Genomic DNA, 15,888 nt, shown 5'->3' with positions numbered 1-15,888 from the left:
CAGCAACCCAAATCTTCTTGAGTCATTCTATACACATAACAATCTGCATTTGCCCATGAGCTCTTTACATTTGCCTCAACCACTGAGTTCTTAAATAGAATAAATTCATGCTGCAGTTCTTTTCCTTTCCCAAAACATAGAAATTTCTTCTTGAACAGAAGTGTCCAGTAATAAAAATGGACAATCCGTAACTTCCTATATGATTCCAACAGATATTCTGCGCATCTACACCAACTCAGCATAAAGTGGTGTTCTTTTGAGAAATCACCATCCATCTTTAGCCAAGTACATGTGACCTCAGATTAGGTGCAACAGCTGCAAATTGCAGGATGCTTCAATCCATCTCCTTTACTATTACTTGACTTAAAGTGACATTACATTTATCTTCTACCCTTTGCCTTACAGATGATGATGAACTTGCATCGCAGCTACACTTGGATTTTTTAGGGATGAGCCCAGTTACACTATTTGATTCATTAGGCGCCCACTAGTGAAATCCACACTGGCCTGTCTCTAGTAGTAGATCCAGATATTCTTGTTCTGAGAAATGGTTTATTTACAATTAGCTCAGTAGTAATTCTTTGCCTGGTCCTTTCTATTTGCGCCAGTTTTCATGTGTAACCATATTAAAAGTAAACTGCTCCTTGCAGTATAGCTGTTAATCAATATATCACAAAACCCCTGAATTCTCAGAGGGTTTGCTTCAATTCTGCTGGTAAAATATGTCTTGATGAGAAAAGGTGACTGAATAAGAAGTGATATGATTAGTTGACTCCCACACACATCCTCTTCACTTGTCATATCTTAAGCGATAAGCAAGTTAACAAAATAAAATCACAATTCATATACACATTTGTATTTGTTAGTAGCTCTGAATTATAGCAGAAAGTAAGTGATACATATATGAAAGGTCCTTTCTTATTTGCATTTCATCTCAGTTGTAACCCTGTATATCGTGAAAATGCCTGAACAATATAATGCATTGAAGGAACTGATCTTGGAAGCCAATGGATCATTATAGTACTTGTGTTGTTTTTGGATAACAACAACAACATTTATTTATATAGCACATTTTCATACAAAAAAGTAGCTCAAAGTGCTTTACATAATGAAGAAAAATAAAAGACAAAATAAAATAAGACAACATTAGTTAACATAGAAAAAGAGTAAGGTCCGATGGCCAGGGAGGACAGGAAAAAAAACTCCAGACAGCTGGAGAAAAAAAAATTAAATCTGCAGGGTTTCCAGACCACAAGACCGTCCAGTCCCCTCCGGGCATTCTACCCAACATAAATGAAACAGTCCTCTTTGTATTTAGGGTTCTCACGGACGCTATTGATGATGATGGTCATGCAGACAGATGAACTTCCCCGGAAGAATCTCCCACAAAACTTGCATGGATCTCTGCGCCATATGAGCTGTTGATCCATCCTTTTTAAACCAAGCGTCAACCACATTCATTTCTTCCAGTTGGGGCCACAAAAAGTTCTCTACCATTTAAATGTAACGTTCTAAAGTGACAGTGAGTGTTGCTCCCCGTCCTCAAAAAAGTAAGGGCCTTCAATACTAAATTCTACAATGGCGCACCAAACTGTAACACGCTCACTGTGCAGGGGTTTGTGATGAAGTTTGTGAGGGTTTGTTTTCAGCCGAAAGTGAAAGTTTTGCTTATTTACGCAACCATTCAATGGAAATGTGCCTTATTGCTGCACATGACGATGGTATCTCGATGAACGGTTTGCAGAATGTTCGCACACAACTCTTTACAGCTCTCCCAGTCTCTCTGAGCGAGTTCCTGCACTACCATCATTTTGTATGGATGGAAGTTAAGGTCTTCATGCAAAATCCTCCTCAAAGATGTTTTGGAAATGCCTAAGGCAGAAGCATGTTTGCACGCTGAATGTCTAGGAGACTGCAAAATTGATGCCCTTACACCTTGGATGTTTTCAGGTGTTAGTACAGTCCGAGGACGGCCTGGAAATTTTTTTTTCAGTGTTGTACCCATCTGTCTAAATTCAGCCACCCACTGAAGAATTCTTTTCTGATTTGGGATGTCATCATTAGGAGGAAAGCTGAAGTCCGTTCGGAAGGTGTATTGCATAGCGATGATGGATTCATTGTTTTTCAAGAACTCTTCGGCTGCAAAAGCATGGTGCATACCAGACCAAGCCATATTGCCGACTGAAAACTACAAGGGATCGCCTATCAAAGGACCCACATATACACTCAGCAAGAGAGAGTATTCCTATTTATAAACACAATGGGATAGAGCATTTTTTGTCATAAAAATTTATAGGGAGGTGAGAAAACGTTTTGAATCGGCCAATTATTAAAATGCCAGTAAAACCAAAGGATTATGTTTGTTTATTTTTTTTGACATATTCACTTGAACAATAATATGTTTTGCTTACAGTATAACTTTCTTGAAGCTTTTTCATGCCACTTAAATAAGTATTGTCTTGGCAGTGCATTTACTATTTTATAATTGGCATGATGTCCTAATTATTGGTATAACATGTCCCACAAATATGGACCTTCAGATTGAGGGATTCTGGTAATCACACAGCTCTATAACCGGATAATATTGTGGATATGACATACCTTGAAATAATAATATTAATAATTAATTACATTTATATAGTGCTTTTCTAACCTACTCAAAGTGATTTACATAGACCTTGGAGAATACCATTCAAACAATGCTGTGTACATAGGGCATTGACATGAAGCAGAAGGTAGATGTTCAATCACTTTGCTCACTGTTTTTCAGACTTGCTGTTGCAAATTCTGATAAGTTATGCCTGCCTTTTGAGGCACACTATCAGTATGAACTACAGGTTATCCTTAGCATCATAAAAAATGTACATGATTTTGCCAGCACTGGCTGGCACCTACATTTATCTTTGGAGTTACAAAGTATCCATACTTTCATTGTTTTATTTGTTTGAGGTCTGGGTCATGGTGATGTATCCAAGTTTCATTCCAACTTTAAAAAATGCTAATTAAATTCCACTCAAACCCGAGAAGAAGTAGCTGCTTTCCCCCAGCCCTCCTGTACTATTGAACTCCACACTCTATTGCAAATGAATCCCTGTGCTCGATAACCCCTTTCTCACTAGCTGTTACTAAAAGGCTGGTTCATGCTTTTGTAAGATGTTGCAACAGCAGACAATTTTTTGGAGAAATGATGCAATCATTCCCCCCACCCCACCACATATCACAACTTGCGTGCTTATCGACACCAATTTGGAATCCTGGAATTTTTCGGGATGCTGCCTTCTTCATAGATGGTACAAAATTGTCCTTTCATCTCCTTCTGCTGGGCCCTTATTTTTCAAGAGCTCTCTTAGAATAAGTTCAGACTTTTCAAATGACAGTATTAACTAATTTTATTGCATTCTCGTATAATGTAAGCAGCACATATTGTTGTCATGCTGTCTTTCAGAATGTATGCATGAAAATTGTATGTGACCATATAAACCCTTTCCCAGGTTACTGTTAAGGGATTTGAAGTTTGCGGATGTCTGATGGACTCTGTAAGGCTGAGCATTTATTTGCTTCGCACATGCTTTCTGCAGGCACTATCATAAGCATCCATAAAATAAAATTCCAGAGGCAGATGTTCAGGTGATCTCCTTATTCCTTCTCCTGGCTGAAATAATCACCCACAATATTTCAGAAATGGCTAAATTTATATTGAAGAGCTGAACGAACAGGGTAAACTCAGCAACACATTAAAAGTAATGTGAATTCCATAGTCAGATTAATTTTTTAAGTAACAAGTTATAAAATGCAATACTTACTGAACTTAAAATATTAGTGTTATTATACCAGCAGAGCTCATTTACACAGCCAAGTAGAAAAGAGTGTGCTGTGTGCATGGTAACAGAAATGTATAAATAAAGCATAAATTTGACTAAATATATTTATAAAACAAAAGGAAATTATCAGAGGCATTGAGCTTATTTTCATATTCAAAGTGGCTGATAATTTGCACGGTTTAATGACGGAGTGTTTTGACAAAGGAGAACTCCACAAAAGTCCTTGCCCATGTAAATGCAGATTTTTAAGAAATCGGGTTTCTGCCTTAACCAGGTTATTCTCCGAAATCCCAGTTATCTGTATGCTTGTAAAGGCACCGAGTGTGGACAAAGTCGTGCTCCAGTCTCCACTTGATGATGTGTAATAGTTCATACATCCAAGGTCCTGTTGTTCATTGTAGAACAGTTTTCATAGTACAATGATGTTAAAATGCTAAACTTTAGTCTAAAATCTTTACTTTGTTATGGCAGTTATTTTCTAGGTATGCCATGATAATATGAGTTGCAAGTTGATTAGCAAACTGGTCCTGCTCCCAACTATGTGGTTGTTACCTTTAATGTGCTTCAAACATTTAGTCCAAATGTGAGTGCCATTAGTCAGTAGACCTGTCCCCCTTTTGGTTTTTTGTCACAGGGATAATTATCATTATGAAGCAGATTAAAACGGTTTATTGTTTCAAGAATTAAAAATTTCAGTGAAAACACCAGATAATTGGACGCTACATTTCTTTTAGATACACATTGACACTTTATCAAGATAGTCTTTAGTTGCCTTGCTTAAAAAGTTTCTACTGAAACTTTGTTGTTGTGATCATAGCAGAAATAGGTAGAATTAAGTTCATCTAGAATAGCTAATGTGGATGCAATTACTATAATCCTTTCTGATTCTTAATGGCATGATGGTACTGTGGTTAACACTTGCCAAAACACAATTTTAGAATCCTGAGTTCAGATTTGACATCCAGCAACTGCCCATGTACAATAAGCATGTTTTCCCTCTGTCAACATAGGTGTCTTCAGTTTTCCTTTCACTTTAGTTTAATTTTGCATTTTACTTTAACCCAATGTAGGAGTGTGTTTGTGACTATTCCTTTAAATAGACTGGTACCCCATCCATGATTATTTTGTTGTCTTTGGTACAGTGCTGTTTGGATTGGCTGCAACTCCTTTGTGACCCTGAAACCGATTGAGTTTGAAATTGTTATGTAATGTCAGTAGTGAAAAGCGTTATTTGTATGGCATAAAATATTTTTGGTGTTGCCAATTAAAATGGGAAACATTGCTTGCAAATATTTTTTTTTTTTTTTGTGCAATGCACCAACCTTATTACTTTTTTTCAAGCATTGTGCAGTGGTCAGAAATAGAAAAGGACTGATACTGATGTTTGAAAATGATCTCTTATAAGAGACATTTAATATATTCTTTTGTAATTAGTCTGCAGCAGTAAATTTCAAGACATTCCAATCGCTGATCATAGTAGCTATGCTTGCAGCTTTGAGGACTCTTAGTTGTGAAATTTTCTTTTTCATAATCCAGAATTTTTTTGTTTTGACTGGAGATTATGATTGTGTTTTTTTTTTTTTACCAAGCCACTTCAGAACTTTTTTATTGCAATTTTCTATATCTGTTACTTAGTTTACTGTCCTGGATTGTTCTTATCGCACTGCAGTACAAATTTGCTGATAGTAATAGTGTCTTAACTTTGAACAAGTGTTTTCCCATAGCCCTTTCACAACTAAGTCATAGTCTTAAGAAATATTATTGCTTATGAGTAAATATACAGAATCCTAATATTTCTTTAGTAGCCAAATCTTGCATTTTAAATTCCTACTCTATCATTGACATTGTTAAATATTCCAAAACACATTGGTAAAATAGGCATTCATGAATTGCACAATATTTTCATGTTGGGTGTAAACAAGTCTAATTTAAACACCTGTCATGTCACTAGTCATCTTGGTGTGACTTCTGCTGCTTTTGTTTTCCTTTGTTATTAATACTGTAGCAATCACTGTAACAAATGAATGACATCTAGATGTTGAAGCACAGACTAAGCTTGGAGACCCTTAATCGATGAAGTGGTTTTGGCACATCCACAACTATGATGTTTGTCTGTGTTAAGTAGAAATCTCCATATACTTAAAAGAAAATGACAGATACAATGACAAATGTGTTGCCCAACCAACTATTCATAATCACTTATAAATTTAGCAAGTTATACTTATTGTTTCTCTGATTTCCTAATTGAAAAATATTGGTCTACTTAGCAGCTTTTAAATGTTCAACCTAATTCATCTTTCAGTGTTCTGATGAGAAAAGTAGAGTAGCTGCATCTTAATGTTCCTCTTCACTGTGGATATGGAAAAGTAGTTGTTGTCTCCTATTGATTTCTAAATAACAAGCCTTGTGTCTCTCAAAAAACAAAATGAGGATTTGCTTCTGAATATGGAAATTTGTAACATTGTCTCTGTATACAAAGGTGTACTCCCCACAGTATACAAACACAAACAACCAGTTCTCTAAACAACTGATGTGTTGCCTTTAAATAAGAAAGCAAGAGTATAAAAGTGTCCTTCAGCTTCACAGTATTTCTTTTCAAAGGAAATCTTTTTTTAAGTCTGCATGTTAAGAAAACAAAAACAGTAAGTGTAGAATTGGACACATTTTTAAAATAAGGCATATATTTTAAAAGTAAAAGTTTGAAAATCTTGAAGGAGTCAAAGAATTGTTCATTCATCATAGTTTCCCCTTTGTTTGAAATAAACAGTGTGTGCTTCATTACTGCTAAAATAAAGGCATGGTTATAAAATGACCACAAAAAGGTACAACAAAAAGTTAATTGCTGATGTTCTTGTTATTTACATAACCTATTTGGAAATTTACGGTGACAAAGTTTTATTCTGCATTGAAAAATAAACGTTAGGTTTAATGACAACTTACAACTAAATTGTAAGCCACTGAAGTTTAATAATAAAAGGTGCATATATTCCTTGTTAAATTAAGAGGTTTCTATTTTCATTCATTTCATATTAACATTGTAAAGTGACATATCTTGTAATTAAATTTTCATATAAATATATTTTATTTTCATCATTAGCCCATTGTGTTGATTAAAGCATTCTGAATGCTTATGTTTGCAGTTTTCTTATTCTTTAAGAGTGTATAAGTGTAAATCTTTGAATCTTTAGCACTTTGTGATGGTTCATGCCTTTAAAAGAGTTAGGTAAAATAAACTTTGCTCGATTATGCCTGTAATGAACTGGTGTCTCATCTACAGTTGCTTTCTGCTTTGTTTTAAAGATGCTGGATTAGATTCTAGCTCCCTGTGAACCTAATTTTTTTTAATAAATTCAGTAATTTAACAGACTCTACATTGCTGAATAAGTTCAGTCACCCCAATCATTAGGAAGAGACTTGTTTATTTGATTGTAAGTAATATTAGCATACAGTCCTTTGGAATATTCTTAAAAAAGAATTCCTGCGCTAATGAAAGCTGCAGCTTTGGAAGTATGTCTTACCCATTTTTTATGTGTTTGCATATTATCATGCTCAATTACAGGATTATTCCTGCCTTGCTAGTTTCTATCACATACATATGCTCACAGTTTTATTTGTACCTGTTAGGAGTGGTTCATTTAATTTTACTTTTGTTGGCGTCATTGATTTGGCTAGAGTGTGCATGAAATGTACAGTTACTTTCAATCACAGAAAATTGTATACATTGTTCAGCAGTTTAGATAGGTAACAAATTAGGATTAGTTTTACAGTCTCTCTAAAAAGAATAGTAGTTGACAGCCTTGGCACCTGATTATAATTGTGAAATATTTCAGACAGAAAACTTCTAATCAGTTTTTATTTCTGTGTATTGCAGGAGGTTCAGGCTCGTCATCCTCCATGGCAGTAGCCGGTGCCAATCACCCTGCCATCACCAAGACTACATCTGTAATGCAGGATGGAGTAATTGTGCGAACTGCGAGCAGAAACCCACTACAGGGCCAGCTACCCATGGGCAGCTCCTTTCCCTTAGTGGGAGGGGAACAGATGTTTCAGATCCCACAAAACAGCTCAGCCCACAGCGGTATCTCAAACCCTTTCAATACTAATCTCCTCAGTTCCCTGTCTGCCCCTTTAGCCGTGAATCCACAGCAACAGCAGCACTTTCTTTCAAACAATACTCTACTAAACATGTTACCGACTCCATCAGGAGAGAACAGATCAGAGGTGTCACTCAACCCATTAGGCATTTTAAATCCTACCCTTAATGTGGCTGCTTTGTCTTTGCTCTCCAGTGACTTGGATAGACAGAGCTTGCCACCTGTGCAGCTTCGGCTTCTAGCAGCCTTACTTCAAAATCAGGCTCAGGCTGCTGCTGTACTTTCACTTCCTCCTTTCAACCTGACCCTTCCAGATCATTTACAGCAACATCAGCAATCAAACAACTCTTTACCGTGTGTGACACCGTTGCCCACCTTGCCAGAACATTTACAGCACATTGAGTTTGATGGAAACAAATCAGAGTCCTTGTTGGCCAACCCTTTGGCAAACCCTCTAGCACGTCTGTCAGGTAGTGATGCTACACCTAACTCCTTACTTGTTCCAGCTGTCCCTGGGACGTCTGGGCTTATGTCTTTAAATTCCCATCTGTTAGGAAGCCTTCTCAACTCTTCAATGGACACTTTTTGTAGTAATCCAGAGGTTTCAGTAGCAACCTCCTCCCAGTCAACTACTACAACTTCCACAACATCCTCTTCATCAGTGGCAGCTGTGGCTGTGTCCACACTGGGTGGGACATCAGTAGTATCGATGGCAGAGACTTTGTTGAACCTTTCAAACAACCCTGGGAATGTGACAGGACCTGCCAAATTCCTCAGTGGTTCAGTGGTACCACAGCTACTGAATCCTCTGCTGGGGACAGGCCTGCTTAGTAAGAGCATATTTTAAAATACATTTTGCATGCTTTTCATATAAAATAGGCATTTAGTCTTTCTTCCAGATTGGCAGTGACATCTTTTTATGTATTACAAGCATGAAAAGTTAAAAATTATTTTAAAACATCATATAAAAGATGTATTATAGTTGAGGATTATCATGCACCTGAAATTTTTAGCTGAAAGATTGAGAGATTTCCTGGTGCTATTATTTTATAACATAAAATATGTAATATTACCAGATTTCACTACATTCGGGTCCAAGTGTGTGCCATCTTCCTTTGGTTAAGAAATTTAGTCAAATTTACCATTACATATTAGACATATTATATTTTGTGAATTTCCCTTTGGGATTAATAAAGTATCTTATCAATCTATCTAGACTCATAGGTTAGACTAACATTAAGACAGAGCAGTAGTCACTTAAACTTTTGTACTGTGGATAGAATTATCATTGATATTAATTGGTTGCCAGTACAGGAAAATACATTTTGGGTAATGTTCTTTTATGGAGTGCATAGATTCTTAGATTTCTTAGATCATGAAGTGTTTTTTTTTTGGTCTAAAAGTTAACATTTTAGGTTTAGTTCTTTGCACTGTTTTTAAAATAGTTTTATAAATTGATAATTATAACCACTGTTGTAAATCCTTTTAAAAAAAGTGTTCTGTGTGAATAGTCATTTCCCCATGTCAGATTATTTAGCATTTTTCTTTGCAAATCTAGTAAAAAAAAAACCAACTTTTTTGTGACTAGGAGTATTTGAGTTTGAGATGAAATAACACAACTTAGTGGTCAATTTATTTATTTAATATGTGATGTTATGAAACATGCACTTTCCACATTTTAACACATAACTTCCAAGTTATGCTCACTTCAGTTAAATATTTAATTAGGTTCATGCATTTAAGTACTTAACAGCAATTCTTTATTTCAAAAATATGACTAGCATTGACCCTACAATGAAGAGTAAAGTCATCTACATACATCCTGCGGTAATTAATAGAATTTTTTTTTAAATCATTGGGGAAAAATGCAGTTGATCTCGCAAAGTGAAAAAAGATATTCAGTGCCATTTCAGACACCATGTGACTCTACTGAGCCACAGTCACAGTATGCTGTCTAAAGTGAGAAAGTTTGGGACATCTGTTAGCGTTTTTAAGAAGTTGCACTCCTGTCAAACTCTTTAGGAGAAAATGCAGAATTTTTCATGAAATATCTTTAAAAACACCTAGAGATTGTCTGTCTGTGTCTCATGCTTCAGCTCAAAACTTCACATAAATGAACCTAAAGTGTTCCGCAAGAATCTTCTGTGGACTGATGAGTCCTAAGTGAAATTTGTTGCCCAATATCTGTAATGTTGTGTGTGGAATACCATTAGCACAACATTCTATTGTAAAATCCTAGTAGCAGCATTCAAGAATGATAGTATAGTTATCGTGATCTGAAGTTGTTTAATTGCGTCTGTACCAAGTTGAATTGCCACCATTGAAAGACCCATGAAGTATGGTCTATTTCAGAAGATTATTCAGGGGAATGTCTGTCTTTAAGTTGAAGTGCAACTGGATCATGCAGAAATACAGTGATCTGAAACATGGAAGCCAACCCTACACTTCTGCAAAATGTCTCCACCGCACTACTCTGAGACACTGACCAACTATTATTAAAGTATTGTTATTTATTTGTAATAAATAAATTGGAATAATTTCTATCTAATAGGGTAACATTTCCTCTGAGAAATGCAATGCAAAGAGCTAGTCAAATAGATTATAGTGGCATTTAAAAATATACACATTTATTTTTCAACAGTGTCTACTCACTTAACTTTTATCAGCTTACCTGAATATGTAAGGTAAATTTGTTGTCTCCATCAACTTTGGTTTTAAAGTGTCATACTACATATATTTATATCTTAGATATATTGATAAATATTAAATAGAAATGAATTATGCTTTTATCGGTTTTAACATAAGTTGTCAGTATTTAGTATTCCTTCTATACTGTGCATTTTATAGGTCAAAGTACATATTATAAGGGACCATTTTACATCCCTGACACCCCTACCTCCTCTACACAGCATGTCAAGCACATTTTAATTTTGTTATAACTTAATAAATTATAAAAGCTTACTCCTTGATGCAGCTTTTAGGTTTTACTTTTATAAACTTAAAATATTAGCTTTTGAGTGTAGGCTCAAAACAAGTTTATAACACATGGATATTGAATGTACATGCAATTTAATTTATTCATCAATATTATTATTTTCAATAGGCAAATTCAGAATATAGCTCAAGAATGTACAACCTATAGCTAATAGGCCTCATATGGAGCAGTAATAAATTCTGTCTGAATTTTTGGGTATGTTAATATTATTTTTGTAATTAGCATAAAACAACTTCCATGATACATACTATAGTCAACATTTATATCAATTAATCGTGTAACCAAAAAATGCTCACCACTTTACTAATTAGCATTAAATTATGACAGTTTTGTCACCCAGCACACATCATTTCCTTATTGCTGTCTTCACTTCCCAGTAAAACAGAAACTGCTAATTGTGGTTTCAAAAAGGTTTACTAACCTTGTTGTCTAATGTCAAATAATTCATATTTATTTCTATAAAACCTGCACATTCTTCCAGTTCTTAAAATACCTATTATTTTCTGAGCATTTTTGAGTCATTAGTGTTGAAACTGAACTTAAAAGTATTTTTATTTGTAAATGGTGTGTTGTGGTATTTTAAGTAAAAGAAATTTAGGTTGTGTTTGAAGTTCAGGAATCATGGAATCATTTGAAAAAAAAAATCATGAGATGATTTAGTAATAACACAATACTGTCATTCCACATACATTTGAATGATACATTTTCAGTTAATGAATTGTCAGCATTTTACACTTCAGTTACTCAGCTTTGCACCATGTTTGCCTTGTGAAATTTTATTAATGACATCTTCTGTCCTAAAGTGTTATGGAAACCTGTTTGTAACTAGTCAAGCTTAGTATGTAACTGCAAAAATGTACCAGTCCTAATGATTTTTCTTATTTTTACTATGTACATAAGATATTTTATTTGTGAAATTATCCACAGAATTCTTTTACTTAAAATATCTATGTACATCTGTCTTAAATCTTTTCCCACTTACTGTTTTTTTTTTTTTTTGCAGAATTTCTTCTGTTCCTTCTATCACTTACTTCACTGTTACATTTATAGCTACCTGTCAACTATGCTTCCATAGCTGGACATATTTCTTTTCTTTGTAGTGTTTATGCCTTTTGCTTTTGTGGACTAGCTGCAGGAGTCATTTGTTGTGTCAAAGCCTACCCAGTCTTTGCAATATGCCATTGAAGCCTTGGATTCCTCTTTCTCATACATTCCTGTTACCATTGTATTCTGGCTACCAGCTTTTAAGTGTAGTAATCATGCTGTACGGACACATAAATTAGTTCCCCCTTGTAATTCCATCTATAATTGCTTTTGTAATATTAGCCTTAAGGACCTCAAAATATCTGCTTAATTAAGACAGTTAAATATACAGTATAGCATTTGAACTTTGTATATGTCCAGATCTCTAATATGATGGTTTTGTGTAAAATGTGTAATATGTATGGTATATGCAGTGAATAATAATGCATTAGCAAAAATATTTGAAGCATGATTATGGAATTTGCTGATTTCTACCCAGAATATATTAGGTTTTGTTGAATTCACATTGGAAAATACAGATTTCAAACTCATGCTAAGTATGCTATTATGTTAATGTTTCTGTTGATTTTTCATTATTGCCAGGTCAGAAATTATCTGTCTAAATAGACTGTGTGTTTTCAGGACAACAACAACAACGACAACATTTATTTATATAGCACATTTTCATACAAACAGTAGTTCAAAGTGCTTTACATAATAAAGAATGGAAAAATAAAAGACACAATAAGAAAACAAAATAAATCAACATTAATTAACATCGAATAAGAGTAAGGTTCAATGGCCAGGGGGGACAGAAAAAACAAAAAATCTCCAGACGGCTGGAGAAAAAATAAAATGTGCAGGGATTCCAGACCATGAGACCGCCCAGTCCCGTCTGGGCATTCTACCTAACATAAATGAAACAGTCCTCTTTGGATTTAGGGTTCTCACGGAAGGGCTTGATGATGATGATGTTCACGTAGATTTCTGCCTTTAAATCCATCCATCATTGTTGGAGCATCATGAAGCTTTGAGTAGGTGGAGGTGGCGCAGGCCACCACCACAAAGAAACCGGAAAAAGAAACAGAAAAGAGAGTAGGGGTCAGTACGGATTTTAGAGCCACCATGAATAGTTATTATGATGAATTGAACATACAGAGTATCAGGATTAAGTTAAATTAAGTTAAATTGAAGTTAGAGAAAGGCCATGTTAAAGTAATATGTTTTCAGCAGTGTTTTAAAGTGCTCTACTGTATCAGCCTGGCGAATTCCTATTGGCAGGCTATTCCAGATTTTAGGTGCATAGCAGCAGAAGGCCGCCTCACCACTTCTTTTAAGTTTTGTTCTTGGAATTCTAAGGAGATACTCATTTGAGGATCTGAGGTTACGATTTGGAATATAAGTTGTCAGACATTCCGATATATACAATGGGGCGAGATTATTTAAGGGTTTATAAACCATAAGCAGAATTTTAAAGTCAATCCTGAATGACACAGGTAACCAGTGTAGTGACATTAAAACTGGAGAAATGTGTTCTGATTTTCTTTTCCTAGTTAGGATTCTAGCAGCTGCATTCTGCACTAGTTGCAAACGATTTATGTCTTTTTTGGGTAGTCTTGAGAGGAGAGCGTTACAGTAATATAGTCGACTGAAAACAAACGCGTGAACTAATTTCTCAGCATCTTTCAGTGATATAAGAGGTCTAACTTTACTTATGTTTCTTAAGTGAAAAAATGCTGTCCTAATGATCTGATTAATATGCGATTTAAAATTCAGATTACAGTCAACAATTACCCCTAAGCTTTTTACCTCCGTCTTGACTTTTAATCCTAATGTATCCAGTTTATTTCTAATAGCCTCATTGTATCCATTATTGCTGATCACTAAGATTTCAGTTTTCACTTTATTTAACTTGAGAAAGTTACTATTCATCCATTCTGAGATACAAGTCAGACATTGTGCTAGTGAATCAATAGAATCAGGGTCATCAGGAGCTATTGATAAGTACAGCTGTGTGTCATCAGCATAGCTGTGGTAGCTCACGTTGTGCCCTGAGATAATCTGACCTAACAGAAGCATGTAGATTGAGAATAACAGCGGACCCAGGATAGAGCCTTGTAGAACACCATATCGGATATCATGTGTCTTCGAGTTGTAATTCCCACAACTAACAAAATATTTTCTCCCTGTCAGGTAGGATTCAAGCCAATTTAAGACCGTGCCAGAGAAGCCCACCCATTGACTAAGGCGATTTCTAAGAATATTATGATCAATGGTGTCAAATGCAGCACTCAGATCTAAGAGGATGAGAACAGATAAATGGCCTCTGTCTGCATTCACTCGCAAATCATTTACTACTTTAACGAGTGCCGTTTCTGTGCTGTGATTTGTTCTAAAACCTGACTAAAATTTATCAAGAATAGCATGTTTATTGAGGTGGTCATTTAACTGCATAATGACTGCCTTCTCCAGAACTTTACTTAAGAAAGGCAGGTATCTGAAAGGCAGGCAGGACTGGTGATGAAGTGGTATATTTGAACAAAAATTGTCTTAAGAATTGTGAAGTCTTATTTTATAGACATTGGAGTTAAATCTGGTAATTAATTGCTCAATGTGATTATTTTTGGTATATTAATAATTACCCGTTCGACATTATGATTTTTGATATGTCAGTAATGTTTACTACTCACAGTTTGCACAGTCATCACATCTTTGATTGAAAAAAATAACTCTAAATTAGTTATCTTTAAATAACATGCACCCTCGCTGAAACAGTCAAAACGACATAAACAGAACACAAAGATGAAATAGTTTTGTGCTAATGTTCTTCTGTCTTGTGCCTCATGCTAACAGGATAGGCTGAGAATCCTACAACCCTTTTTTGGACTTAAGTGGATTTTAAAATGTGCAGATGGATGCTACATGTGCTCCTTTAAGATCTTTCATACTTTGTCTATTTGCTGCCATCAGAGACCCCCACCATCCACACAAAGCTTAGGCAGTGTTTGTGATGCACAAAGCATGTTTGCACATATGTTCAACTTGTAAAATGAAATGTCCATCAGCATACACTAGACCACCTTGTGTTACACAGGTTATTCATGTTGGTGTAGTGTGAGGCAATTATCCTAAGATCATTTTTCCTAATACTTATTAATTAATAATCACTGGACATCCAAGATTTTGTTTCCTGAATACTTTTGGGTGTATCTTATGGACTTTGACCTGATGATCACCAAAAAAAAAACCCTTTTAATTTTTCTATAAAGTATTGTTTTATTGCAATTGCCTATTTTAGTGATTTCCTCACATAATTATACATATAAAGTACAACAACTGTGGTGATGTGAAAGTACTCCTACTAGCAATGCAGCTCATATATTCCAAGTACTATTTCATTTGTGAATGGGACAGAGATTTTTCTTGGCATCTACAGAGCAATAAACAACATCCAGCCAGTTGTCAGACATGCTTCAAGCATGCAAAACATGAAGTGCAACATGTCGCTATAGAGTCATTTTCTGCATTTATACTAGGACTTCTTCCTTGCTAATCTTGGTGCAGTCAGTAACAAACATGGTTTTACCAGGACATTGCAGCAATAGAAAAGTGGTATCAGGTTAAGTGGAATCCATCAGTGCTGGCCAACTATTGCTGGACACTGAATAGAAAAGTATCAGATACTGAGTACAAACAAAAATCAGCAGCAAAAAATTTTAGCTCAGTTAAACTAAGAAAATGTGCCAGCATTACTAAGCAATTAGACGTGATTAATTCTATATGTTAATTTCATGTTTCTCCAAATTCCTTTTTAATACACTGATATTTGTGTTCAGTTTGAAGCTATCATAATCACCAAACAAATTTCAGAAAACAACATTTTTTTTAAAATATTTGTCCGTTACGTTTATTCAGATTTACATATTCATCCTCATATTTTTACAAACAGCTATTT

The 15,888-nt window shown here is 35.1% G+C and overlaps 1 protein-coding gene across 5 annotated transcripts in view; it reads left to right on the top strand.

Annotated features, from left to right (window-relative positions):
• Positions 1-15,888, top strand: part of LOC120531702 (methyl-CpG-binding domain protein 5-like) — a 229,368-nt gene that overhangs the window by 189,254 nt on the left and 24,226 nt on the right. For 3 of the 5 annotated variants that reach the window (XM_039757352.1, XM_039757350.1, XM_039757351.1), the window contains one exon: positions 7,693-8,745. The exons of 1 other annotated variant lie outside the window; for it this stretch is intronic. In XM_039757352.1, the coding sequence (XP_039613286.1) occupies positions 7,693-8,745 (1,053 nt within the window). The remainder of the gene's footprint in view (positions 1-7,692; positions 8,746-15,888) is intronic. One more of the 5 variants, XM_039757353.1, reaches the window with a different exon arrangement.

Source organism: Polypterus senegalus, chromosome 6, assembly GCF_016835505.1.
Source record: "Polypterus senegalus isolate Bchr_013 chromosome 6, ASM1683550v1, whole genome shotgun sequence".
In the NCBI taxonomy this organism is placed as follows: Eukaryota; Metazoa; Chordata; class Cladistia; order Polypteriformes; family Polypteridae; genus Polypterus; species Polypterus senegalus.
This window is presented reverse-complemented; position numbering and strand designations above follow the sequence as displayed.